A 27,299-nucleotide genomic window follows, 5' to 3' on the forward strand; every position below is an offset into this window, starting at 1 on the left:
TGTAAAAAAAAAAAAGTCCCATATGAAATATTATTTAGTCCCATATCAAATGTTATTTAGTCGCATATCAAATGTTATTTAGTTCCATATAAAATGTTATTCAATCCGATATCAAATGTTATTTAGTCCCATATCAAATGCTATTTAGTCCCATCTCGAATGTTATTCAATCCCATATCAAATGTTATTTAGTCCCATATTAAATGCTATTTAGTCCAATATTAAATGTTATTTAGTCCAATATTAAATGTTATTTAATCCCATATCAATGTTATTTAATCATATATACAATGTCATTTAGTCCCATATCAAATGTTATTTAATCATAAATCAAATGTTATTTAGTCCCATAGTAAATGTTCTTTAGTCCTATAGAAAATGTTACTTAATTCCATATCAAATGTTTTAATCACGTATGAAATGTTATTAAGTCCAATATCAAATGTTATTTAGTCCCATATCAAATTTTATTTAGTTCCATATCAAATGTTATTTAGTCCCATGTCGAATGTTATTTAGTTCCATATCAAATGTTATTTAGTCCCATATCGAATGTTATTTTGTTCCATATCAAATATTATTTAGACCCATAGCGAATGTTATTCAATCCCATATCAAATGTTATTTAGTTCCATATGAAATGTTATTCAATCCCATATCAAATGTTATTTAGTCCCATATCAAATGCTATTTAGTCCCATATCAAACGTTTTTTAGTTCCATATCGAATGTTATTTAGTTCCATATATAATGTTATGTAGTCCCATATCAAATGTTATTTAGTCCCATATCAAATGTTATTTAGTCCCATATCAAATGTTATTTAGTCCAATATCAAATGCTATTTAGTCCCATATCAAATGTTATTTAGTCCCATATCAAATGTTATTTAGTCCCATATCAAATGTTATTTAGTCCCATAGTAAATGTTATTCAATCCCATATCAAATGTTATTTAGTTCCATATCAAATGTTATTTAGTCCCATATCAAATGTTATTCAATCCCATATCAAATGTTATTTAGTCCCATATCAAATGTTATTTAGTCCGATAGTAAATGTTATTCAATCCCATATAAAATGTTATTTAGTTCCATATCAAATGTTATTTAGTCCCATATCAAATGTTATTTAGTCCCATATCAAATGTTATTTAGTCCTATATCAAATGTTATTTAGTCCCATATCAAATGTTATTCAATCCCATATCAAATTTTATTTAGTCCCATATCAAATGTTATTTAGTCCCATATCAAATGTTATTTAGTCCCATAGTAAATGTTATTCAATCCCATAGTAAATGTTATTCAGTCCCATATCAAATGTTATTTAGTCCCATATCAAATGTTATTTAGTCCCATATCAAATGTTATTTAGTTCCATATCAAATGTTATTTAGTCCCATAGTAAATGTTATTCAATCCCATATCAAATGTTATTTAGTTCCATATCAAATGTTATTTAGTCCCATAGTAAATGTTATTCAATCCCATATCAAATGTTATTTAGTTCCATATCAAATGTTATTTAGTCCCATAGTAAATGTTATTCAATCCCATATCAAATGTTATTTAGTCCCATATCAAATGTTATTTAGTCCCATAGTAAATGTTATTTAGTTCCATATCAAATGTTATTTAGTCCCATATCAAATGTTATTCAATCCCATATCAAATGTTATTTAGTCCCATATCAAATGTTATTTAGTCCGATAGTAAATGTTATTCAATCCCATATAAAATGTTATTTAGTTCCATATCAAATGTTATTTAGTCCCATATCAAATGTTATTTAGTCCCATATCAAATGTTATTTAGTCCCATATCAAATGTTATTTAGTTCCATATCAAATGTTATTTAGTCCCATAGTAAATGTTATTCAATCCCATATCAAATGTTATTTAGTTCCATATCAAATGTTATTTAGTCCCATAGTAAATGTTATTCAATCCCATATCAAATGTTATTTAGTTCCATATCAAATGTTATTTAGTCCCATAGTAAATGTTATTCAGTCCCATATCAAATGTTATTTAGTTCCATATCAAATGTTATTTAGTCCCATATCAAATGTTATTTAGTCCCATATCAAATGTTATTTAGTCCCATAGTAAATGTTATTCAATCCCATATCAAATGTTATTCAATCCCATATCAAATGTTATTCAGTCCAATATCAAATGCTATTTAGTCCCATATCAAATGTTATTTAGTCCCATATCAAATGTTATTTAGTCCCATATCAAATGTTATTTAGTCCCATAGTAAATGTTATTCAATCCCATATCAAATGTTATTTAGTTCCATATCAAATGTTATTTAGTCCCATATCAAATGTTATTCAATCCCATATCAAATGTTATTTAGTCCCATATCAAATGTTATTTAGTCCGATAGTAAATGTTATTCAATCCCATATCAAATGTTATTTAGTTCCATATCAAATGTTATTTAGTCCCATATCAAATGTTATTTAGTCCTATATCAAATGTTATTTAGTCCCATATCAAATGTTATTCAATCCCATATCAAATGTTATTTAGTCCCATATCAAATGTTATTTAGTCCCATATCAAATGTTATTTAATCCCATATCAAATGTTATTCAATCCCATATCAAATGTTATTTAGTTTCATATCAAATGTTATTTAGTCCCATAGCATATGTATTTTTTCTCAGTTTACCATATTAATGCAGTTATCCTTTTTTTTTTCTCAAAACATAAGGAATTTCTATTCACATTAATCTTTTTTATATACCATATTATCTTACCTAATAAATTACTGTTGTTTGAAGGATTCAAACCCAGTTAGAAAGTCATCTAAATTCTATATAATGTTTAATCAGTAGACATATACAGTAAGCTTACTTTCAGAGGCTGGAAGTTAATATTTTTACCTACAGACACGTGTTTAATACTTACATAATCTTCAGTATAGGAAATGATAATTACTGCTCATCGATGCTTCAAAACCAGTTGCAAAGTCATTGTTGACTCTGCAGTTTGGTATTCAACCTTTGGACATCAGTCAACATGGAAAAGGAGAGAACTAAATTCTATATAATGTAGAATCAGTAAGTACATATACGGTTAGTAATAATAGTGCTCAATAGCAGAGGCTTGAACTGGACATAACAAATAGGTTGACAACTTCTTCTCTTTCATCTTTTTAAGACTCATCAGTATTACTAGACATAATTTGAAATGAACTATATAAATATAGTGCTTTTTAAATTATATATTTTAGTAAAATTATGATATTGTGGCATCAATAACTAAAATGAATTCATGACAGAAAAGTTTTAAATAATTTATCTTACAACTTTAACTGCTTCAGTGTTAAATTCTTTCAAATACATGACAAAAAGAAACTTCTTTGTTATTTCAATAGAGTTAACGTGTTGTATAAATTTATTTGAATCCCCACTTTTGTCTGTTAATTCTTTTTTTTTTTCAAGCTAGTTACCTCTGTTTCTAAAGCTTTGATTCTGTCATCTTCTGAAAGGCCATGATCATTCAATCTCTTTTCAAGTGTTTTCACTCGTTCTTGTAATTGTTCAATCTGATCTCCTCTTTCATCAACGATCTTGCTCATCTACAAAGAAAAATAGCGAATCTAAATATTGGTTCTCATGAAACAATACCACAAAAAATGTTAAAGATTCTATAAACTATAAAAATATGCCTACGTCTTAGAAAGCTAATTTATAAACATCTTTCAACATTAAAACTTTGTATATGAAGTATTTTTCATTTTGCATATTTCTGACAAATAAAACTGTTTTACAGATGTTATCTCTATATGAAGAGTGAGTACTTTTGCATTTACTAACTCATATTTCTGTGATGTTGCCTCGACATATCTGACAACTAACATAAATGACTGGAATATGCCAAGCACTGATCAAATTTTAAAATGTCAAAAAAAAAAAAAAAAAAAGCGCTTCCTCATGACAAGAGCCATTCATTTCAAATGTTGGGGGTCAGAGCAATTATGATGAAATCCTCTAAAAACTCAGAGCAATTCGATGATCCTCCCAACATTTTGTTTCTTCCTGTTAAATACGGATTTGACTGTAAAATATTATCTAAACTTACCAAATTCATGATGACATGTGCAAATTTTTTTAATGATTTACAGTTTTTGCACGGTTAAAACTAATATTTTCTTCCAATTTATTAACTGTTATATACTGAGATTTCCAATTGGCTAAACACACAGTGCGTTAGTGATGTTGTATGGTCAATCCATTTTCCATTGGTTGAGTGTTTTTGCCAAATTTCATTGGTCTACGTAAGCTACCAGGGTATGCCATGGCAATATTCATGGAAAAATGGGTCAGTAAATGCACAAGTACTGACATGTGTATATGTTTATATATTTGTATACACAGGATTCTATCCTACACATTAGTATATATACATAACTTATCATTATGAATTTTGGAACACACTTGTTATGCCTAAAGGGGTCATAATGTAGCCTATAGTCTGCACCTTCTGCAATGGCGATTTTTCAAATGATCTTATTAAAGAAACGTGTGACCATTTAATTGCAATTGTTTTGTTTTTTTTATGAAATTTTAACAATTAATAATATTCCTCAAATTTTGGTTTCTTTGGAGTATTTTAACAGTTTTTAGCACAAGCTTTTACTTAAAAATTCAAAGATTTCAAATTTGTATTGAATTTGATGAATAGTCATTAAACACTAATTAAGCAAGATTCTCTGAATTTCAATTTCTTTTTAAGACCCCTAAAGTTGAAGCTTTAAATGTGAGACATTTTCTAGAATCAAAATCTTGATCAAAATGGATCTTGATCAAAATTAGAATAAGGATTCTAGAAGTAAGGTTTAGCATCATTATATCTTAATACTAGTCTTCGTAAGAGGATATGAAAGTAGTGCAAAACTGTTTGAGGAATTAATGTTACCACTTCAAGGACGGGTATTTCTCTAGTTATTATGAATATAAAAGTATAATTTAAATTATTGGATTGCAGCTTATTACATAGCAAATTATTAAAACCGTAACTTATTGTTCAGCATGCCAACAAAACTAAATGTTCATGCATTAAAGCCTAGAAAAACAAAAGCATAGCAATCGATGATAAAAAAAAAAAAGAATTAAGTTTTATTAGAAATTGAAATTATGGTCAGGAATTAAAAATTGATAGATATGATGTAATAGTGAATAAAAATAGAATTTATGCTTTTAATGATTTTTATATTAGCAAAAAATAGAGGAAAAACTTAACACAGCTGAACCATAAGATGTTAAGAGAGTTTCTGGTATAAAAAAAAAAATACCTACTCACACTATAACGTTATCCTGTACCTAAACTAACATAAAGTTAAAAAAATGGAAAAACCTAAAGGTAAAAGTCTTAATCCGCACTAACGCCTTTCTAACAAGCCTGCTCACATAACTGCTTCCACTGCATGTCCCTAAATCACTTTGATGAGTGTAACTATTCATTAGATATATAACCTCTACAAATTAACCCTGTAACATTAACTAACCACGCGGGGGTCGCAGAAATACCTGGATTAGGACCCAGGCGCGGAGCAAACCCTCTCAGGGCTGATGGACCCAGTAGATCTTCCCAGATCACCCATCTAGGAGAAGGAAAACTTTGAAACTAAACCAAAGGGGAGGGAGGCCTCTCCAGTCTTGGATGACAACCTTCCTAGAGCTGGTGACTCAAACAAATTACCGGTCTGCAAACCTAAATTGCTTAAGGAGGAAATAGGCTCTGTCTATCGCCCAGCTTCCATACTCCTACATACATATTAGTCAGGCGCAGAGACACTATCACAGTGAATCGACAAAACACTTAGTGGTAGATCTTGTTTCTTTTCTAGGGCAATGAATGCCGTTTCCCCACTCCCGACACATCCCATCCCTCAAAACTGGGCACTTGGGAGTGCTTGAGTACCACACATGCCTGTGCAATTAGATTGGGGTGACCTTCTTCGGATGGGTTGAGGGTAGCGGATTGACAGTTCCTGGCTGCTGTTTCCGACTGGTAGTACAGGTGCCCTAACTCTTTGGTAGCACTTAGAGCGGCTGCTCCATTAACAGTTGTATAATATCGGGATGTTGGTAGTGCCATGTCGCACATGGAAGGGGACTCTGCACTCATCCCTGATGGGCTTTCCTGAGGCCACAGTCCTAGTTGAAGAAAGGTCAGCTAATGGTCTACTTGTGTTGCATGTCTGATACCCTGCATAACCTCTTGTTCAGCTCCCCCTTACCTAACTGAAACTCTTTAAAAACATGATGACAGTACGATCAAAAAATAAGCTTAAACCAAGCCTAGGGACAAACAAATCCAACTTGTCTCCTCCCTTGAGGCTTGCATTCACTAACATCCGTGGGCTTAGAACTAATTTAGCTGATGTTGAAGCATTTCTCCTAACAAATACCCCGGATATCTTAGCACTAAGCGAGACTAACCTACACTCCTCCATCCCCTCTAACTACTTTAACATGCCTGGCTATCTCCCACTCTGCCGTAAGGACTCTGACAGACATATGCATCGACTTGGAGTCTACATTTGTAACACCCTCCTCCCTGACTAGAGAAACAAACCTAGAAACGGATGATCAAGCCTTTATGTGCTTTAGACTAAACATACAACATAACATTAGCTACTTTTATTTTCTCTACCGCTCTCCCTCGACTGCACCATAATAAACAAAGTCTCTGACAGCATAGACACAGCACTCTCCCTCGACACTAGCGCACAAGTACATGTATTTGGTGACTTTAATGTTCACCACAAAAACTGGCTTGGATTCTCTATTCACACAGATGCAGCAGGCAGCACAACACATAGCTTCGCTATATCTCACTCCCTATCACAAATTGTTACGTTTTCAACCCGTTTCCCTGACCAGGAAGAACAACACGCATCACTTCTAGATCTGTTTTTGACCACAGTTCCTGATGACTGCATAACGAAGGCCCACAGCCCACTCGGGAACGCTGATCATGCAGTGATAAATGGTTGAAATCGCCCTAAACTCTAGAGCCAAAACTGAAGAGCCAGTGCTCAAAACAACGAGTTATTATAAAAAGGCTGACTGGGAAGCCGTCAGAGATCTTATCAGAGATGCCCTATGGGGAAATATTTTTTTTCTTCCTGCTGAACAGTGCGCAAATGAGACCACTGAATGGTTCAAAACAGCAATTGAAGCACATGTTCCCATGTGGAAATTTTATAGCAAGCCCCAATCTCCCCAATGGTTTACTTCGACTTGCGCAACTGCCATTGCTCAAAGGCAGCATGCATACCGCAGATTTAACCGACATAAGTCCAGTTCAAACAGACATAAGTATATAGAAGCTAGAAGTAACATTAAGAAAGAAATAGCGACAGCTAAGAGAGAATTTACGGAAACCACTAAAAAACGCATCGAAGCACAAAAATTAGGAACTCGTGACTTCTGGAAAATCTAGAACAGTGTAGTAAATAATGGGCAATCAACAATTCCCCCACTAACCAACAATCACAAGATTGTTTGCTCAGCAACCGACAAAGCTAGTATGCTTGCAAGCCGGTTTGCCTCAAACTCCATACTGGACCCTTCCAACCACCCCTTGCCTGACTTTCCTTTGCGGACAGACGCCACGCTAGACGATCTAAAAATCACCCCTGTTCAGGTACATGCTATCATAAAAAACCTTGACACTTCAAAAGCATGTGGACCTGATCTCATCCCAGCTGTGCTATTAAAAAAGTGCTCAGCCGAAGTAGCTCCAGTTCTCTCCAAACTCTACAACAAATGCCTTAATGAATCATGCTTTCCGGGCTGTTGGAAAACTGCTTCTGTGGTACCAGTATTCAAGAATTCTGGCGAAAGAACTGACCCAGCAAATTATCGTCCCATTAGCCTCCTCCCACTTTTCGCCAAAATATTTGAGACCATAATTAACCATGCTCTAGTCCGTCACCTTACAGATGCTAAACTTCTGACTGATAAACAATATGGATTTAGACAAGCCCGTTCCACAGCAGACATCCTCACTGTAATCTCTGAACATATATACCATTCACTGGACAAACTGGGGGAGAGCAGAGTGGTAGCTCTAGATATATCTAAGGCTTTTGACAGGGTATGGCATGAGGGTCTTCTCAGGAAAATAACATAATTAAATCCTTCTTAGATAAGAGAAAAATCCAGGTTGTCCTCGACGGTCATACATCTAAACAGTGTTATATAAATGCGGGAGTGCCTCAGAGGTCTATCCTTGGACCTCTATTGTTCCTAATATTTATTAATGACCTCCCCGACAAAACTGCCTCTGAGATGGGTATATATGCTGATGACATCACACTCTATAACAGCCATGACAGGAAAACAAATGAACACATATCTAAATAAATGGCAGAAACACTAGAGGATGACCTCCAATCTGTAGTGAAATGGGGGACAAAAATGGATGGTCACATTCAATGCTGCCAAGACTAAACTGGTTTCCTTCAATAATTACAAGAAACCTTCTCTGCCACCAATAGTAATGGCCAGTGACTCCCTGTCTGAGAGTACATCTTTCAAACTGCTTGGCCTAACGTTCACAGGAAACATGAGTTGGAACAATTATATTGAAAACATTGCCAGGGCCACTGCAAAGAAGGTAGGCTCTCTCTCTACCGTGCTAGAAAACTACTGACACCTGAAAGTATCGTGTACCTCTATAAGGCCACCATTTGTCCATGTATGGAGTATTGCTGTCACATTTGGGCTGGTGCATCTGCTGCTAGTCTCTCGCTCCTAGACAAGGTTCAAAAGAGAGTCACCAATCTGATAGGCCCTGAACTGGTATCTAAGCTTCAGCCTCTGTCCCATCGTCGAAATGTTGCATCCCTCTGCCTGTTCTACAAGTATTTTAATGGTGAATGCTCTGACAAACTGCAGACACTTGTGCCCCCACGACGTAGACACCCTCGACAAACCCGACAGGCAGCTAAATCCCACCCCAACACAGTAGAGATCCCTAGATGTAAAAGATCTTTCTACTCCAGTAGTTTCTTCCCCAGAACCGCTAGAATCTGGAATTCCATTCCAGGTCCCTGCTTCCCCAACAGTACTGACATGCAGAAGTTCAAGTGTAATGTGAACCGACATCTTGCTGCCCAAATCCCTACATAGTACCCCAGTAGTTGCTGCCCCTGATAGTAGCCCCCTACACCACAATGGCAATGTGCCTTGTTTGGGGTGAAAATGTAATTAAAAAAAAAAAAGACCCCATAGCCATGTTTTTGTGACCTTCATAGGGAAATAAAATTTTCCCAAATGGTTTTCAGCGTGCTTACATAAAAGAAAAAATAATTCTTACAGTTTAAAAGCAATGTTAAAAAAAGAAAGAGTTCAACTCTATAAAACTTATATTCATGCAGCAATGTTGATTTACTCTGATATTTTGCATTTTCTGTCTAGTATCTGATTTGAAAGAATTTAAGATTCTCTAAGAGAAATGAATAGAGTTCAGTTTACCTAGAGAAAGATTATATAAAATGATAAATTATGCCTAAAAAAGTATAGACATAATGTTAATGAAAATGAAAAACTATTTAATTATGTCTGTCAAAAGTTATTAGAAACCACCAAAAAAAGTAAACACAATAAAAAAAAAAACAGTTTTGTTGCAATCTTATTGAAGTGTCAATATTTGAAGAAATATTTGAAAGCAATTGAAATTAAGATTTTTATTATCTATGTTGAATTGATAAAAGGAATTACTCTCATCTCTCAATGTTTTTTTTCTGAAAATAACAATTTCGTTTGTATATTTTTATACAAATATTTTTTATGACATCTCAAGCTATTTTACTGTTAGAAGAACGACTAAAAGTTTATTACATCATATTTAATCATTAAATAACAACCATCGATTTGAAAGAGTCAAAATTAAAAATGAAGAACTTACTTTTGTTTTATAAATCTCATATGTTCTCTGTAAGGTTTGATGATTATTTTCTAATTCTGTATTAGAAGATTCTAATGAAGACAATTGTTGAGATTTCTGTATCAAAATGAAAATGAAAAATAATCACAATTATGTTACACTAGCCAGGCATCTGGCATTGTCCAATCATAAGATATGCTTAAATATGATATTTTAATTTATGCAGATTTTGTATTTATTATTATCGAATCAATTCTCTTTTAATTATTATATTGTACCCAATATATAGTAGTGAAATAAGTAAAAAAAATATATACAGGATGGAACAATAAAATTGTCGCCCTAGAAAAGATGACATGATTCCATATTTGTTTGATGAAAATTGGTTTTCTTTTTTAGTTGGCCAGTTGTGTACAAATCCCAAGAGTGATAGGTGCCTTCTATCATGTCTGATGAACGAGATTAGAGATGAGCCACTGTACGACTCATGCGCTCTACCGATCCAAGTTATGACAACAGGACCATTATCAGCACTCTCAAAATGTAAATCCAGACGGTTTAACGCTTGAGGGCACAGCTCAACAAAGTTTCCAGCTACAGTTATGATCTTTGGTGTTGCTTCAAGTGAAGACCACATCATGTCACCTCACATCTTTGAAGTTGACTTGAAAGTTAACACCAAAATGTACTTGGATGTTCTGAAGAGTGTGGTGATCCCCTGGTGCAATCAAGTGGCTGCTGACAGATCCTGAGTATGGCAGCAGGACTTGGTGCCAACCCACAAGTCCAAAGAAACCCAGGCTTGGCTTCAGAAGGAGTGCTACGACTTTGTACCCTTCTCTCACTGATCCCTCTCCTTCCTAGACCTGAACCCGCTGGACTACTTCGTTTGGTCATAAGTCAAGAACATCACCAACATGACCTCCCACAACACCAAAGCCAGCCTGATTGCTGAGTATTTGCCGACCTTCCGTTGGCGCTTGTGGAAAAGGCATGCTCCCAGTTCTAGACCCATATCGAGGCAGTGATTGAGGCTGAAGGCAGCTACATTAAATATATGTCAGCTCTACTACATAATCAAATTACCTGAATTGATATTTTCAATAAAATTTTATAAATAAAGCTGTAGTGTTGTTTTCTTTAGGGCGACAAATTTATCATTCCACCCTGTATATATGACTTGAATCGCAACCAAAACATAGGCAAGACTGGAGTTTAGGTGGAAAAATAACCTCGAACCCTTCATTACATAAAAGGAACAAAACCAATCACCGTTAAGTTACTTTGCCAACTATATAAAAGCAATGATATTGGTATTTCAGAAGTTATCAGTTTTAAATAAGCAGAACTTCTTTTTTAAATATAAATATTATGAAAACAACCTTCTTTAAAAAGAAAAATAGGAATAAACACTTTTTTTTTTAACAATACAGAACTTTTTTAAATTTTCAACTATTTTAAAAGAATAAACAGTTTTTTTATTTTTTTTATTTTAAACAACTTTTTTGACACATGGTACCATAAATACATAAGTACCAAACTTTTTATAATTTTACATGGTAAACTTTTACTTGGTTTCCATCTTAACATTTTCAACTTTGATAGGTTTTCGGATATGCTGAAAACGAATATTGCATTTAAATTTTCCACAAATAAGTAGTTTTATGAATATTGAGCAATATAATTTTTTATTTATTTGTTAAAAGTGGTGGCTATAGTTTTAACTTTCAATTTTACACAACAGAAGTAGATTTCTTTTTTATAATTTTGAAAGAAATATTGTTTATGAACGTTTTCCAATTTTAATTTTTAATAAACAATATAAACCTTTTTACAGTTTAATTTTGAAAGAAGGAAAAAGTAATAAATTTCAATTTTTTTCCAAAAAATTGAAAATAATTAAAAGAGAATACATGTGAAAATAAAAATAAAATGAACACTATTTTAAGACGGAAAAATCAATAAACTTGTTGAAATTAAAACGATTTATGCAGCGCAACATGAAATTGTAGTTTTCATAAAGTTTTAGTTAATAGAAAAATAAATATTTGTCATTGGTTATTTGCAATCAAGTAATTTGGTCACAATTTATAAGTTTGTTTTAGGTTGCTGTTCATTTCAAGAGAACATGGTACTTTTGTTGACCTATTCACTGGGTGGGTAAGTTTGTTTAGTGGCATTGGTTCATACATTAGGACCCTGGGATACGGTGGCTCTAAGATACAGTTTTTTCAGGTTATGATGTGGAATACAATGTTTTTCTGGGCCCGCTTTACGGTGTTATTTATAATGTTATTTGATTATATACATGTGTATTATATACTGTAACGTAATTCCCCATTGAGGAGTGTTAGAACTACGCTAAGGTAGCTTTGTATTCCCGGGTGACACCAGGTAACCCAAGGATTTAAGATAAAGAAGATAAATATACATATTTATTTCATGTCAAAATAGATATTGTTTGAAAACCAGAGAACTATATTTTTACGGCTAAAAGTTGATAACAGGAAATTTCACTTAGAACCTTGTCTGGTCTTAAATGAACCCAGGGTCGGATGTCAGAATTAACATCTGTCCTTGAAAATGGTGAGAGAATTTCAGCTGTGGGAACGGTGCCCACCCAGGGACCTGGGGCTTAGGATTTTGTGGAGATTTTGTGGCAAAATCTTATTGGCTGGGGAGAATTTCCACCCCCATCCACTTACCTTACTATATATACGACTGTCGTGCGAAAATTAGCCAGAGAAGAGTTGAGTCGCAGAGCAGAGACGTGACCCCTCCCCACCTCATCCATCCATTGGTCGCTGTTTGTGAAGAGAGTTGAGACTTTGAAAAGAACTTACAAAATCTGAATGAGAATTGTAAAAACATTTTGTACATAATTTTATGAGAATTAAGCTTTTGTAGATAGACTACAATCGTTTGTCTTTCTTCCTGCCTGCTGCTTCGATATTCGCTTTCAGCATGCCAGATTTTATGTAACAGCCTCAGAGGAGTCTAGACGACACGTGCCGAGAATCCAGAGAAATAAGAGTCCTAACCTCGAAGGAGGCATTACATTTTTTTTTTTTTTTTTTGTCTATCTACAAAAGCTTAATTCTCATAAAATTATGTACAAATGTTTTTACAATTCTCATTCAGATTTTGTAAGTTCTTTTCAAAGTCTCAACCCTTTTCACAGACAGCGACAGACGGATGGATGAGGTGGGGAGGGGTCACATCTCTGCTCAACTCTGATCTGAAACTCTCTGTTACTAATTTTTAATGCTGTATCCCAGGGTTCTACTGTACAGGCTTTCCATTAGTGAGGTTCCATAGGCTAAATCTTAAACCTTGATTCTCTATAGTTAGTAAGTTTTTTTTAAAGATTTGCAAGTGAAGCTGTATATAGCACAATTGTACTCCAGTTTGGATCTGATTTGTGTATGATATATTTTAAGCATTATAGTCTGGTCTGCTCCTCAGTCTAGTTTATTTTTAAGATATTTACTGTTTTTAAACATTTTTGTTTTAAGTTTCTAATTGTAAATAAGTGATTCCTAAGAATTTGGTATGTTGTACTACTGGTTGTCCATCTAATTTGAGTTGTGGGTCGAGGTGGTATTTTTGTCTCCTGCAGAAGTGGACGCATGTGGTTTTGCTTTTGGATAATTTAAATCTATTTTGATTAATCAAATGGTCTATTTTGTTGAGGCACTGTTACCTTTATCTTTCTATTGTTGGCAGGTTTGGTAATGAACAAGTAATAGAGAAATCATCAATGAATAGTGCTTTTTCAAATCCCATGTTAACAGTTTTAGTTATACCAGTGATTTTAATTAGAAATAGAGTATTGGATAGTATACTACACTGTCATACTCTTGTTTCTTGCATGTATTGGTTTGATGTTGTGTTTCCCAAAGATACTTTATATGTATATTTATTTTGTGGACTGTTATCCTCATCTCCATAGTTATTGTTTCACCACGTTTCGACCAACTCATCCTCTGGCCTTCTTCAAGTGGTTAACTGCAACAGGATAGGAATGCCGAGTCTCTTAACTGTATCCTCAGTAGCCTTCCATAGTTGTTGTTGTCTTACCACGTTTTAGCCAACTAATCCTCTGGTCTGCTTTGGGTAGGATTGAAACTGTTATCTTCAAACAATGTTCACCTGGAACCATAGAGATTCAATGCCTCTATCCACTGCACCATGTGATGCAGTGGATAGAGAAATAAATAAATATACAAATTACTCATCTCAAAGGATTAAAAAAAAGATAATAATATATAATACTTCATGTTTTGAAAGGAATTCTTCCTATATAGTGAATGTTTTTTAGAATCCCATATCTCCATATAGTATCATATGCTTTCTCCAGATCAAAAAAGATTGAGATGACATGGGAGTTTCTTATTATACTATTATGGATGAATGTTTCTAGTTAGATAAGTTGGTCATTAGAACACTGGATTTATCTGAATCCACTTTGATATTTGGATATAATGTTATCTATATATATAAATGCCATATCAACCTTGTATTGTCTGTTCTTTCAATTGTTTTACAGATACAACTTGATGGGACGATGATTAGAGTGGTCCTTTCCTGGCTGAGGAATCGGGATGATATTGGCTTCGAGCCAGTGTTTGATGAGGTTGTTGGACCACCATATGTTGTTAATGATCTGTAGAAGTATGTTGATGGAGGTGTCTGGCAGGTGTTTCAGAAATTGATAATGGATATCGTCTGGTCCAGAAACTGTTCCTTTACTTTTATGCAACAAGTTTTTAAGTTCTGTTATAGTAAATGAGAAGTTGTAGTATTTCTTATTGTTGGATGTGAAATTGAATTTTTCTCTTTCTGTATTATTTTTACATTTTTGGAATTTAGGGGAGTAGTGATTGAATGAGGAGTTTTGGCTGAATCCAGTTGCGATTATGTTTGCGATTTCTTTTTATCTATGGTTTATCTTCCATTTGGTGTGCTTATATAGCTTATTAGTGTTCTAAAATTTTTTTCCCACTTATCTTTCCCACATTTTTTTCGTGGAGTTTTACTGTTTAGTTTAGAGATATAGTTTTGCCAGTATGGAGGTTGGTTTTTGTGTGTTATTTTAACATTTTCTCCTGGTGGTTATTGTCTCTTTACATCTTTACATTCCATTGTGAACGATAGCATTGATTTTGGGTATGGTTAGTAGAAGATTTCAGAAATGTTTTGATTGCTATTTTGCTTAGAATTTTGGTGAAAGCTAACATTGGATCTGGTTTGTTAGCTATTTTTTGGCTGATTAATGTTGAGCAAAGTTTATTGAATTTAATCTAATTAGTTTTATGGATTTGTCATTTTAATTTTATTTCTTCTGTTGCAGATTTATGAGTTTGGAGGAAAATTGGGAAGTACCTCCCACTAAAAGTTAATAAATATTGTGGAAGAGTATAGAGTTAGATCAATAGCTGACGTCATTCCTGTGCCTGGGTGAAGGTATGTGTGTGCTTTGTCATTGAGTATATATCTTTCAACTGATTCCAGTAGTGATTCAATAATTTTTCCAGTTTGGTTGATATTTTCACACACCCATATTTTGTCGTGGGCATTAAAGTCCCACATTAAAATGAAAGAGATAGAGAGTTGTGCTATCAGGTTTTCTATTTCAGTTTTATTTACTTGTATTTAGGTGGGATATAGATTGAACAAATAGTTGTTGTTTAATGGAGTGAAGCTTTTATTGCTACTGCTTGAAGGTTTGATGAATTTGTAATTCCATATGAAGTATCTGGTATTTCATTATAATTGAGATGTTGCTAATTGGTCAGTTATTTATTTTTGATCTATGTTTGGTTGTGGATATGGTATCCATTGAGAGTTAGATTGTCAGTTTCTTTAAGCAGGGTTTCTTGTAAGCCAATTATATTGGAGTTATACTTTGCTATGATAAATTTTATTTCTTCATAGTTGGTTTTGCCCGTCTGCAATTCCATTATATAATATTTTTTAGTTATTTGCAGAGTCAGGTGTTTTTTCATCTGTCTCCATTGTCTCTAGAGTTTTAAATTTGTTCTTGTTCCTGATGTGAAGCGGTATCTCTCTTTTTGGAATTTATTAGTTTTTAGTTTGGTTTGTAAGGGGTTTGGTTTTTTTCTTTACTGTGTTTGGTGTTCATTCATTAGGTTTTGGGATGTTGTTTATTCCTGTGATGCTTTGAATTGGAACTGTGTTTGTGTTTTGGGATTTGATGAGGCTTTACTTCTGGTTGTTTGTGAGTTATTTTTAAATGCTGTTTGAGTTGATGGTAATTACTACAATGTTTCAACTAGTTCTTGGGGTTGAGATTTCTTTAACTCCTGTGTTTTCTTTTTTTTTGTTGTATTTGCATACAACTTAATTCAGTTTGTTATGGAGACTGATTCAATGATCCTTCTGGTTTCGGTGAAGCTAAAGTTTTTTGTATATTTCATTTATTCTTTTTTCTTTGATCAAGTTTTGGCAGAGAGTTAAGTATTCTGGGTAGTTTTCATCACAATTTATGCATTTTGTGTTTCCTTGGAACTCTGCTTCCTGATGTCCATTGCTGCCAAATTTTTGGCATACTGCGTTCCTGGTGCAGTATTCTTGATAATGTCCAAATTTTTGGCAGCGAAGTGGACTGGCAATATAATTTCCTACTTTTATTTTGATATTAACAAGGCTGCCCAGTGTTGCCGGGTCATAAAATATGCTTAAATATGATATTTTAATTTGTGCAGATTTTATATTATTATAGAGTCAACTTTCTATTATTGATTATTTCATATTATATTGTAACCAATATATCGTCATGATTTCAAAAGTAAAAAAAAAAAAAATGATTTGAGTGCAGTGCCATCAGTTAGAATCAGAACAAAAACTAAGATTGATAATTGAGCATACAAAAAGTTATGGTGTTCATTAAAAAAAGAAAGAAAAGAGAAAAAGGACAGAAAAAAAGAAAAGTAAAAAATAGGAAGGGAAAGAGCATATAATATATATATATATATATATATATATATATATATATATATATATATATATATATATATATATATATACATACATAAAAGTGAATGTGTCTGTGTGTCTGTGTACATTTTTCTTCGTAATAACTCTGTTAATTTTCAGTCTACAGACTCGAAATTTAACATACAGTGTAGTGAGATTTGGGAAAATCTATGTGATCGGTTTTCAGCCAGAAATTTGACTGTTAAGGGATCAAAGTTCAACGTTTGACCTTTGAGAACTCCTCCGACAATTTTGGGTCTAAACACTTGAAATTTTAGATATAGGGTTCTTGGACATGGATCTAACTTAATAAATCGATTTGAGCCCAAAACAATAAATATTAAGGGGTCATAATAGAGGTCAGATTTAAAACAATTGACCTTTTTTTTGTTTTTGTTTTTTTGTTTGCTCAGCATACACCGCCAAGCACCCGGGCAACGCCCGGCTGAAATGCTAGTATATCTATAAAAGTGAACGTGTCTGTGTGTGTGTCTGTGTACATTTCCCTACGCAATAACTGTCAATTTTTAGTCTACAGACTGAAAATTTGATATACAGGGTACTGAGATTTGGGAAAATCGATGTGGTCAGTTTTCGTCCAGAAATTTGGCTGTTAAGGGGTCAAAGTTAAACGATTTGACTTTTGAGAACTCTACCAAACTCCGACAATTTTGGGTCTAAACACTTGAAATTTTAGATATAGGTTCGTTGGATATGGATGTAACTTAATAACTTAGTTTGAGCCCCAAACAATAAATGCTAAGGGGTCATAATAGGGGTCAAAGTTAAAAGAATTGACCATTTTTTTTTTTTTTTTTTTTTTTTTTTTGCTAAGCGTACACCTCCAAACACCCAGGCAACGCGGGCACCCATGCTAGTATATCTATAAAAGTGAACGTGTCTGTGTGTACATTTCCCTATACAATAACTCTCTAAATTTTAAGTCTATAGACTCAAAATTTGATATGCAGAGTATTGAGATTTGGGAAAATCTTTGTAATCGGTTTCCGGCCAGAAAGTTGGCTGTTAAGGGGTCAAAGTTCAACGACCTTTGAGAACTCTACCAAACTCCTCCGATAATTTTGGGTCTAAACACTTGAAATTTTAGAGATAGGTTCCTTGGACATGGATCTAACTTAATAACTTGATTTGATCCCAAAACAATAAATTTTAAGGGGTCATAATACGGGTCATAGTTTTAAAAAAATTGACTTCTGCGGTCTCTGCCAAATTACTCAAACAATTTCTGGTCTAAGCATTTGAAATTTTACATAAAGGGTATTCAGAGATAGGGCAAGCTTTTTAATCGGTTTGGGTCGAAAATTTTAGCTACAAATATATGCATGTATGTTTGCATATCTGCCTAAAACTTTTGACAGAGACGACGGATTTTACCAAGATCAGTATCGTTTTAAAGTCCGACCTTTCAGACGACAAATATTGAAAAATTGGCTAAAAACATTAATACCTTAACCTTCAACTGGGAACTTTTCTCAGTAGGGGAAGGGGGGCGCTTTTTTCGCCAATATTTTTGAAAATCATCCTCTCCTTTCGATTGTCTAGCCTTAATTTTAAAAATGTCATTCCGGTTTGGCGGGGGTCGTAACAGCATAGACGGCAGGGTTTTTTCTCGTTCTTTTTCCTCCTGCGCGGTACGGTTCGAGCCTGCCTTCCTACTACCAATTTTTTTTTACGCTTTTTTTATTTTACGCTTTTTTTGTTTTTTTTTTTTGCTCAACAGACACACCCAAACACCCGGGTAACGCAGGGCTGAAATGCTAGTGTATATATATATATATATATATATATATATATATATATATTACCATGTTTTTGGGCCACAAGATTCAAAAAAGGGTGAACAGTTCTCAAAGATACAAGGATGATATACTGAAACAGTGGATGTAGATGCATGTGACAATTTCCTTTATTTCCTTGACACTAAGGAGGTTTGTTGTCAGTAGCATTTGATTTCATTATCTGACCATTGTCATGTTCTAGAGCAATACGAGTCACCACTTACATTTTACATGTTTTTATTAAATAGGTTCATCACAAGATTAGTTCATCTGTATAATTTGAATTAAAATTTTGGAGAAATATTATTTCAATTATTTTTAATTTTAATTTTTTTTTAAAGAATAACATTTATTTAAAAACAAAGTAATTGCAACTTTTGACGCAAAAAAAAAAAATCGGCATTATTAGTTTTAATTATTTTTTTTAATCAAAAACTATTAAAACGCATTCCATTCCTCTATCTATTTTGCAATTTTAAATTACCACATGACGTCAGCTTCAGTCAGTCATGTTGGCTAATCAACCTACGAAAGCCCATATAGTCGGAAAAATTTATTTTATTTCAAATATTATTTATTAATAGAGGTGTCTTAAATCCTGATTTCATCTTTCTATCAGTAGAACTATTCTTAATTTGGTACACTTAAAAATCTCAATTATATATGTGTGTCCACACACGAGATACAACATAAAAATAAAGGCAAAATTCAAACATATTTTCTACTTAAAAAAAAGATGATTAGTTTTACTTACCTGTTTCACTGTTTCAGTTAATTCATTAACACGTTTTTCAAAAGCAGCTCGATCGATGGTCAATGTTTCCACAGCTTGGGCTCGGGCTTTACATTCTTCCTTTAACAAATTGCTGACAAAAAGTTTTTAAAAAAATAAATTTGCAAACACTTCATAAAATATTCTTAATATGTATATGAATCAGGTTAATTGTATAGATAACAAATGAAATGGTTTTCATTTTTACTAAAATTTTATTTCCCTTTTCTTAAAATATGGAATGAAAAATAAAAACATTTTTTACTAGCAGAAAACAAACTAAACTAATTTTGTGGAAGTATGAGGAGAAATGCATATGAAGAAAGAGAAAGAGACATGTATATACCAATAGAGAATGAAAAAACTATTTATACTACTAATACTTAAACACTGAATGTTTGTCACATTATTTAAGGATATATTTGAATACTAATAAAACAGATGGGAGGGGGTTAGACGGTTGGTTTTATTAGTGCTCTGGTGGTCTCCTTGTGTAGATTGATGGTCTCTTAAACCAACACATTTCAGATGAAAGTATTATTACATACTTACGTGTTAAAAGCAAGAAGTTACTTTTCTACTTACATAGGTAAATTTTTATCTTTTATTTTAAAGTGTTTTTTTTACGAATACAAGTAGTAACATTACTGTTAGCAAAGGCAAGATAGGTTACTCTTAAACTTTTTTTTTTAAGGTACTTGTACAGAATCCTACACATATGAAAAAAACAAACAAAATTTTACCTGTAATGAAAAGAAAATGTTGTACAACAAAAATTCACATATTAAGTAGTTTTATTTTTGAATAAAAAATAAAGTACTTAATAATTTTAGTAATTTAATGCCTCATTAATTAGTGCTTTCAGTAGCATTCTAGAGGCCTGTTGAGTTTTTTTCCCACTGATCAATAAAAAAAAAAAAATTTCTCTTGTGTGTGTGGAGAGGGATAAAATTTTAGTTTTAGTAGCGGTCTGGAAGCCTCTTTAATGTCATTTAGTGCTTTCACTAACAGCCTAGAAGCCTACTGATAGTTTTTTTTCACCCTCCCATACTTTTATTATCAACAAAACGAATGACATCATCTGTTTTCATCAAATCGATTGATTGCTTGCTCTAATTGGGGAACCACTAGGAGGAAATTTCACATGCCTTCCCACAGTGGCTTAGACTATAATACATTGCACTGTAGAGAATCAACTGCTGATTTTATAAAATTATCTGTAAATAATGGCTTCAATTAAAGTTTAAAATGCAAAAGTCTAATATCATGGTTCAAGTGTGCTATAAAAAACCATTAATTTCAAACACACTCCTATCTTATAAAAGAATTTACAGTTGATTTTATAGGCTGGCCCTTTCTGCTTGTGTGGTGATAAAATTTCTCAAATGCACTTATAGGTTGTTTAAATGTGTTAACTTTAGTCAAAAGCTGATTTTTCCTTCTCTAATTGGATTTTTTCGATTATTGATTTTTGATTATTGATTTTCGATTATTGATTTTTGATACATATCAGCTGCATTTTGATACAAAATCTACATAAGAAAACTTCCATCAAGTACCTTTGTGTGAAATTTCAATTTCAAAATAATTGGCCTAGCCATTCTAAAGTCTAAGGAACAAACTCATACAAACAAAGTTCCTTTTATATAATAGTAGAGATATTTTGCTAGATAAACTTGGTTTTAAAACAAATGAGTTCCAGATAGATAAAGAAATAAGTTTTAAAAGAAATATGTTAAACACACTTTTTTATTACTGCTTTGTTATTTATCATTTCAGTCAATAATCAAACTCTGAAGCAATAAATTATTAATATGGTAGGACATTCGGTAAATTGTATATGCAACATAAAATAGTGATCAATTCCTTAGATGTAACAGGTGCATGCAATAATGCAGTAGGACACTTGAAATGTGGTAGATACTGAATCTGAAAGTACTCAACACTCTAAATAATGTGTAATAATATAATTTTACTCTATTAAATCTTATGTTGAATTGAACAGTGCTCAATTCCCTAGACAGAACATGAAAGCTGAGAGAAAATAGGAAAATAGAGACACAAAGGAAAAACTGAAATAAAGAGAAAAGACTAGATTTAACTGCATGTTTTTTTATGTTTTAAATCAGGTTTTAATCATTTTTTACTACAAATAAATTGATGTTTTCATCCAAGTTTTGAAACAAAAAATAATTTCAATTTATTATAGGCATGCAAAAGCATATTCATTTTTTTAAATTTACATTAAAAAATTAAGTAAAATATAATCTTAAAAATAAGATACAAGTTAAAAAAGCATTTCTTTCAAGGCATGAAAATGGTTAAACAAAATGTTTTTGTTAGAAACTTTAAAAATTAAGATATAAGATTTAATTTTAAATTTATCAATTTTCAAAGAGCACTTTTATAAACTTTCAGAATAAAGTATAAAAATTTAAAAATTACACTAGATTTATTTTATGTGCATTTTGTTGCACTTAAGCAAATTTTTTAAGTGCAAAATCCTTTTCTAACTTGTATATATCTGATACTTCAAAGGAAAAACAGTCGGTTTATGTTCATGCCGTAATGGGCAAACAATAAGAGGTTGTTACCAGTCAAGGTCATCTTGTATAAGCATGCACAAACTGAGAAACAAACTTCCAGTTTGTTAGATGAGAGTCAGTTCCATGCATGCCAGTCATCAGAAGAAGATGCAAATTATCTTTGCTAAACAAGGAACTTATTTTTTCAAAAATTGCCTCATCTATCCAAAAAATTCACAGAATTCTAGACATGACTGAGATTTCACGGCCAAATCGCAACATCATCCAATAAATTAAAATATACAATTCTGATATGCTTTGAACTTTATCAAACAATGCATGCCCCACCATGGCAAATAACAAAAGTAGAATATAAAACTCTAGTACAGCAGAAAGTTTTTTGCTTAAAAAAAAAATCACTTTTTCTGATTCACACAAAAGCAAAGGTCACGCATCTCTAATTCATGGAAATATTTACTTTCAACTCAAGCTATAGTTTTGTCAAACAGATAAGTATTGAGTTTTAATGGATGCTTTCTTCTCAATATTGTTATATTAATATTAAATTCTAATTTTCTGTTTTTGTATATTTATATATTCTCAATAGAAATATAATTATTTGTGTTGGTTTCTCTTTTGGTGTTCTATTAGATTATGGTTTTGGTTAACGGCATATCAACCCTTTTCAGGTTATTCAATGCCAAACCCAGAATTTTTAAAAAATTATATGTATTTAAAGAGCTTTATGTCTTCAAGTATCTATCTATTCTGATTAGTTCAATAGTTTTGTTTGTTTTAATATCTAACGATCTCTTTTTTTTTTAAAGTCTTTTATATCCCCAAATATTCATTCATAAGGTTTAGTTGGGTTGATTCAGAGAATATTTATATTTTTGTAAAGATCCTTGTTACTCTTAAAAAGGATAATATTTCATCTAGACAGTTGTTTTCAAAAAGTTTCTTCATGCTGTTGTGTTTGAGGTATTGTTTTCTAGCATTATCTATAGCTCTACATTCCACGAAAAGATGTTTACTGGTGCAAGTTTTCTGGCAGAATGGGCATTGTGGTTGTTGTTCTTGTTTTTGAATGAAGGAGTGTGTGACTTTTGTATGGCCAATATGGATTCTAGTTATAACGACTTGTTCTTTTCTGGATTTTGGGGGAGTCTGTCTCCATTTTTCCAGTATGGGTTTGATTTGGTATAATTTGTTATTTATGTTGTTATTCCATTGTTGTTGCCATTTTGCATGAATTAATTGATTAATTTATGGTTTGAAGTCAGTATATGGTATGTTTATTGTATCTGGTTTTAAGTTTAGAGCTGATTTGGTTGCTAAGTCGGCTCTTTCATTTCCTCTTATCCCGATGTGACTTGGGATCCAACATATAAATATTTCTTTGTGTTCAGATAATGAATCAATTCTGTTTGTTAGTTTGATGATTAGGGGGTTTTCAAGTTTTTTGTCATTCAGAGATGTTAAAACGGAAAGTGAATCTGAAAAAATTAGGAATTTCCTATGTTTATCTTTTTCTATAATGCTGAGTGTGAGTTCGATGGCACGTATTTCGGCAGTAAAAATAGAGCTTTCTGCTGGAAGAGCTTTTTTAAGAGTTTTTTCATTCGACACGGCAGCACATGCCACTCTATTATGGTCTTTAGAGCCATCAGTGAAAATAGATGGTCTGGATATTTCAGAAGAATATCATAGACTTTTTCTTGGTAGATATTAGGGTGGGTTTTCGCTTTTGGGAGCTTATTTAAGTTTAAGATTACTTTCGGTTTTTTGAGTATCCAAGGTGGGGTTTTAGGTAGTATATGTTCTTGGATAGTTTCTACAGTCATTTCTGATTCCTGCAGTATCGCTTTCATTCTAAGACTAAAGGGATTTATAGCCTTTCTTTTTGCTTCAAATGCCTCTTTATATCTCGGATTGAATGTAGCTTCGTATGCTGGATTATTTCGTTGTACTTTTAATTTAGTGTAATATGATGCATCCAGTTTTTGACTCCTTATATTTATAGGTATTTCATTGGCCTCTACATGGAGGCTTTTAACTGGGGACGTTCTAAAAGCACCGAGAGCTAATCTCAGTCCTCCATGGCAAATTGGATCTAAAATCTTTAGGTAGGATTTTCTGACTGATTGGTATATAAAATTACCATAGTCGAGTTTTGATCTAATCAAAGTCCTATATAATCTCATTAATGTTTCTTGATCGGCTCCCCATTCTGTATGGGCTATTATACGTAGTAGTTGCAGTCTTTTGTTGCAACTATTTCTTAGATTCTTCAGATGGGAGATGAATGACAGTTTTTTGTCAAATATTAGACACAGGAATTTGTGTTCTTCTACGGTGGGGATTATTGTTCTTCCGAACTTCAATGTAGGATCATTATGAAGTTTTCTCTTGTGGCAGAAATGAACACATTTGGTTTTGGATTGGGAAAATTTATATCCATTTTCCATTGCCATTTAATTTATTTAAGCAGTGTTGGAGTTTGCGTTCAATGGTGCATATATACTTTGATCTGCGAAACACCAATAGGTCATCTGCATATAAAGATCCCTCTACACCAGGGTCCAAACATTTTACTATGCTGTTCATTTTAACATTGAACAGTGTCACAGATAAAATACTACCTTGAGGTACTCCTTCCTCTTGATTTGTGGTGTCTGAGTAAGTAGTTCCAATGCGGACTTTAAATTTTCAGTCAGATAAAAATCCTTTTATAAATTGTGGGAGTCTGCCTTTTAGTTCAAATTCATGCAAGTCTCTCACAATTCCATATTTCCATGTAGTGTCGTAGATCAAAAAATGTTGCTGATAGGTGCTATTTCTGATAAAGGCTTCCCTTATGGCTGTTTCCAATCCAACCAAGTGATCTGTTATGCTTCTCTTATTACGGAATCCACATTGTAGGTTGGAGATAAGATTGTTGGTTTCTAGGTACCAAACCAATCTATCATTTATTATTCTCTCCATTATTTTGCACAAGCAGCTAGTCAATGAGATTGGTCTGTAGTTTTGTGGGTTCGAATGGTCTTTTCCTGGTTTTGGTGTTGCTATTATTGTGGTTTGCCTCCACAAGTCAGGAAATTCACCTTCTGTTCATAATTTGCTGTAAATTTTTAGTAGCAACTTCAATGATTCCAAAGGGAGTGGTCGCAGGAATTCGTAATGGATTTCATCAGGTCCTATGGCTGTGTTGTGGGATCTTTTAATAGAATCTTCTAATTTGGTTAATGTAAGGAGTTTATTATAATCTTCTATGTTTTTTTATTTAAAGTTTAGTTTGTATTATTCAATATTTTGTTTAATCGTTATAAATTTTAAGTTATGGTTTTGATTAGAGGAGTTTTGAGAAAAAGTTTCAGCTAGTAGGTCTGCTATATTCTTTTCATCAGTTACTCTGTTGTTGTTTTTAAGCAGGTGTTTAATTGGTGTTGATTGATGTTTACCTGAAATTTTTCTAATCATCTCCCATATTACTCTTGGTTCTGTAGAGGATTTTAATTTGTTGACATAATTTTCCCAACACTCTTTTTTAGCTGCTTTTATTACCCTACGAGCTTTAGTTCTATTTAATTTGTATTCTATCAGATTTGAAGTTGTGGGTTGTTTCTGAAATTTCTTCAGTGCAATTTTTCGCAATTTGATGGATTACCGACATTTATTGTCAAACCAGGGTCTGTTGTACCGGTTAGATGCTAAAGTTATAGGGATGCATTCATTTGCAATTTCTACTAGTGTTTCTGTGAAAAATTCTACGGTGTTGTTTGTCTCTGAATCATTCAACTTATGTCTACATTTTTCTTTGTATAACTGCCAGTTGGCCTTATTTAGTTTCCATCTGGGAAGTTTTTCGCTGTTGAATTCTGGAATTTCTATCACTATTCGAAAATGATCACTGCAGCAAGTGTCGTCATATACTTTCCAGGTTGTCCATATATAGTGATGGATCACACAGGCTCAGGTCAATGGCTGAATGGTTTCCACCAGTTGGGTTGATGTGTGTAGGTGTTCCATCATTGAGGAAGCATGTATCGTTTTCATTGATAAATTCTTCCAACATTTTGCCATTTTTATTGTGTCTTTACATCCCCATAGTATGTTATGACTATTGAAATCTCCTAATAGGGCGAAAGGTTTGGGTAATTGATAAATCAATTTTTTAATCTCATTTTTACCTATGTCATCATTTAGAAGTATATATAGTGAACATACCGTCATTGGTTTATGTAGTGTGGCATTAATAGCAATTGCTTGGGTGTTGGTTGTTATGTTTATTTTTCTATGGGATATATCATTTCTGATTAGAATTGTTACTCCCCTGGAGGCCCTGCCCCCAAAATTATGAGAATAATCAAAAATTTTGTATTTCTTAATATTAATGTTGTCTTGTTTCAGAAACGTTTCTCGAAGACATACTATTGCAGGGTGTTCTTGTGTTAGTAGTAGAAGTAGTTCATTCATATTTGTTTTTAAACCGCGACAGTTCCATTATTGTTCTTGTGTTAGTAGTAGAAGTAGTTCATTCATATTTGTTTTTAAACCGCGACAGTTCCATTATTGTTCTTGTGTTAGTAGTAGAAGTAGTTCATTCATATTTATTTTTAAACCGCGACAGTTCCACTGGATTATTTTTTGTTTTTTGTTAGTCATTGGTATCAGATCTTCAGTCTTCTATGTCCATTTTTTCAAATCTGTTTTGTGTTGGGATTCTTGGTCTGAAGTTGAGCATGATTTGTCTAGTTTTGTTTTAGTTTCTTTGCTGAGTAGAGGTTTATTTCTTTTCTCTTCATGGCCGTATTTTGATATGTTTTTTTTCCTCTGTAAGTGGAGATGTTTCTATGCGTGTTGTATTTTGGGGTTTTATGAGTTTTTTTTGGTTTAGTTTTAGCTTGAGAGTTTTGTTCAGTTATAGAATCTTTTTTTCTATTGTTGAATTGTTTTATAATTTTTTAAAATTCTTCCATAAGTTCCTTCATTTCATTAAGTAATTTAATAATATCCTCGAGTTTAATGTTGAGTGAATTTACTTTTGTTTATTTGGTTCAGTAGTTTGCTGTATGTTTTTTTTTTTTGTTATTTCAGAATATTTTGCATTTTCTGATCGTTTGCGAGCTTCTTGGAAAGTAATATTTTTTGTACATTTTATTTTGTTGATTACTTTTTCACTCTTCCATTTGTCACATTCTTTTGAATTGGCGCTATGGCCTTTTTGGCAATTAGTGCATTTCGGCTCTTTTTTACAATCTGTATGAGGTTCATTATCTCCGCA

The 27,299-nt window shown here is 32.8% G+C and overlaps 1 protein-coding gene across 7 annotated transcripts in view; it reads right to left on the reverse strand.

Annotated features, from left to right (window-relative positions):
- The window catches only part of LOC145292018 (golgin subfamily A member 1-like), a 250,205-nt gene that overhangs the window by 98,297 nt on the left and 124,609 nt on the right, over positions 1–27,299 (reverse strand). For all 7 annotated transcript variants that reach the window (XM_080138020.1, XM_080138021.1, XM_080138017.1 and 4 more), the window contains 3 exons: positions 19,473–19,584; positions 9,942–10,037; positions 3,469–3,597 (listed from right to left, as the gene is read on the reverse strand). In XM_080138020.1, the coding sequence (XP_079994146.1) occupies positions 3,469–3,597; positions 9,942–10,037; positions 19,473–19,584 (337 nt within the window). The remainder of the gene's footprint in view (positions 1–3,468; positions 3,598–9,941; positions 10,038–19,472; positions 19,585–27,299) is intronic.

Source organism: Euprymna scolopes, chromosome 13 (genome assembly GCF_053919585.1).
Source record: "Euprymna scolopes isolate OS-2025 chromosome 13, ASM5391958v1, whole genome shotgun sequence".
NCBI lineage: Eukaryota > Metazoa > Mollusca > Cephalopoda > Sepiida > Sepiolidae > Euprymna > Euprymna scolopes.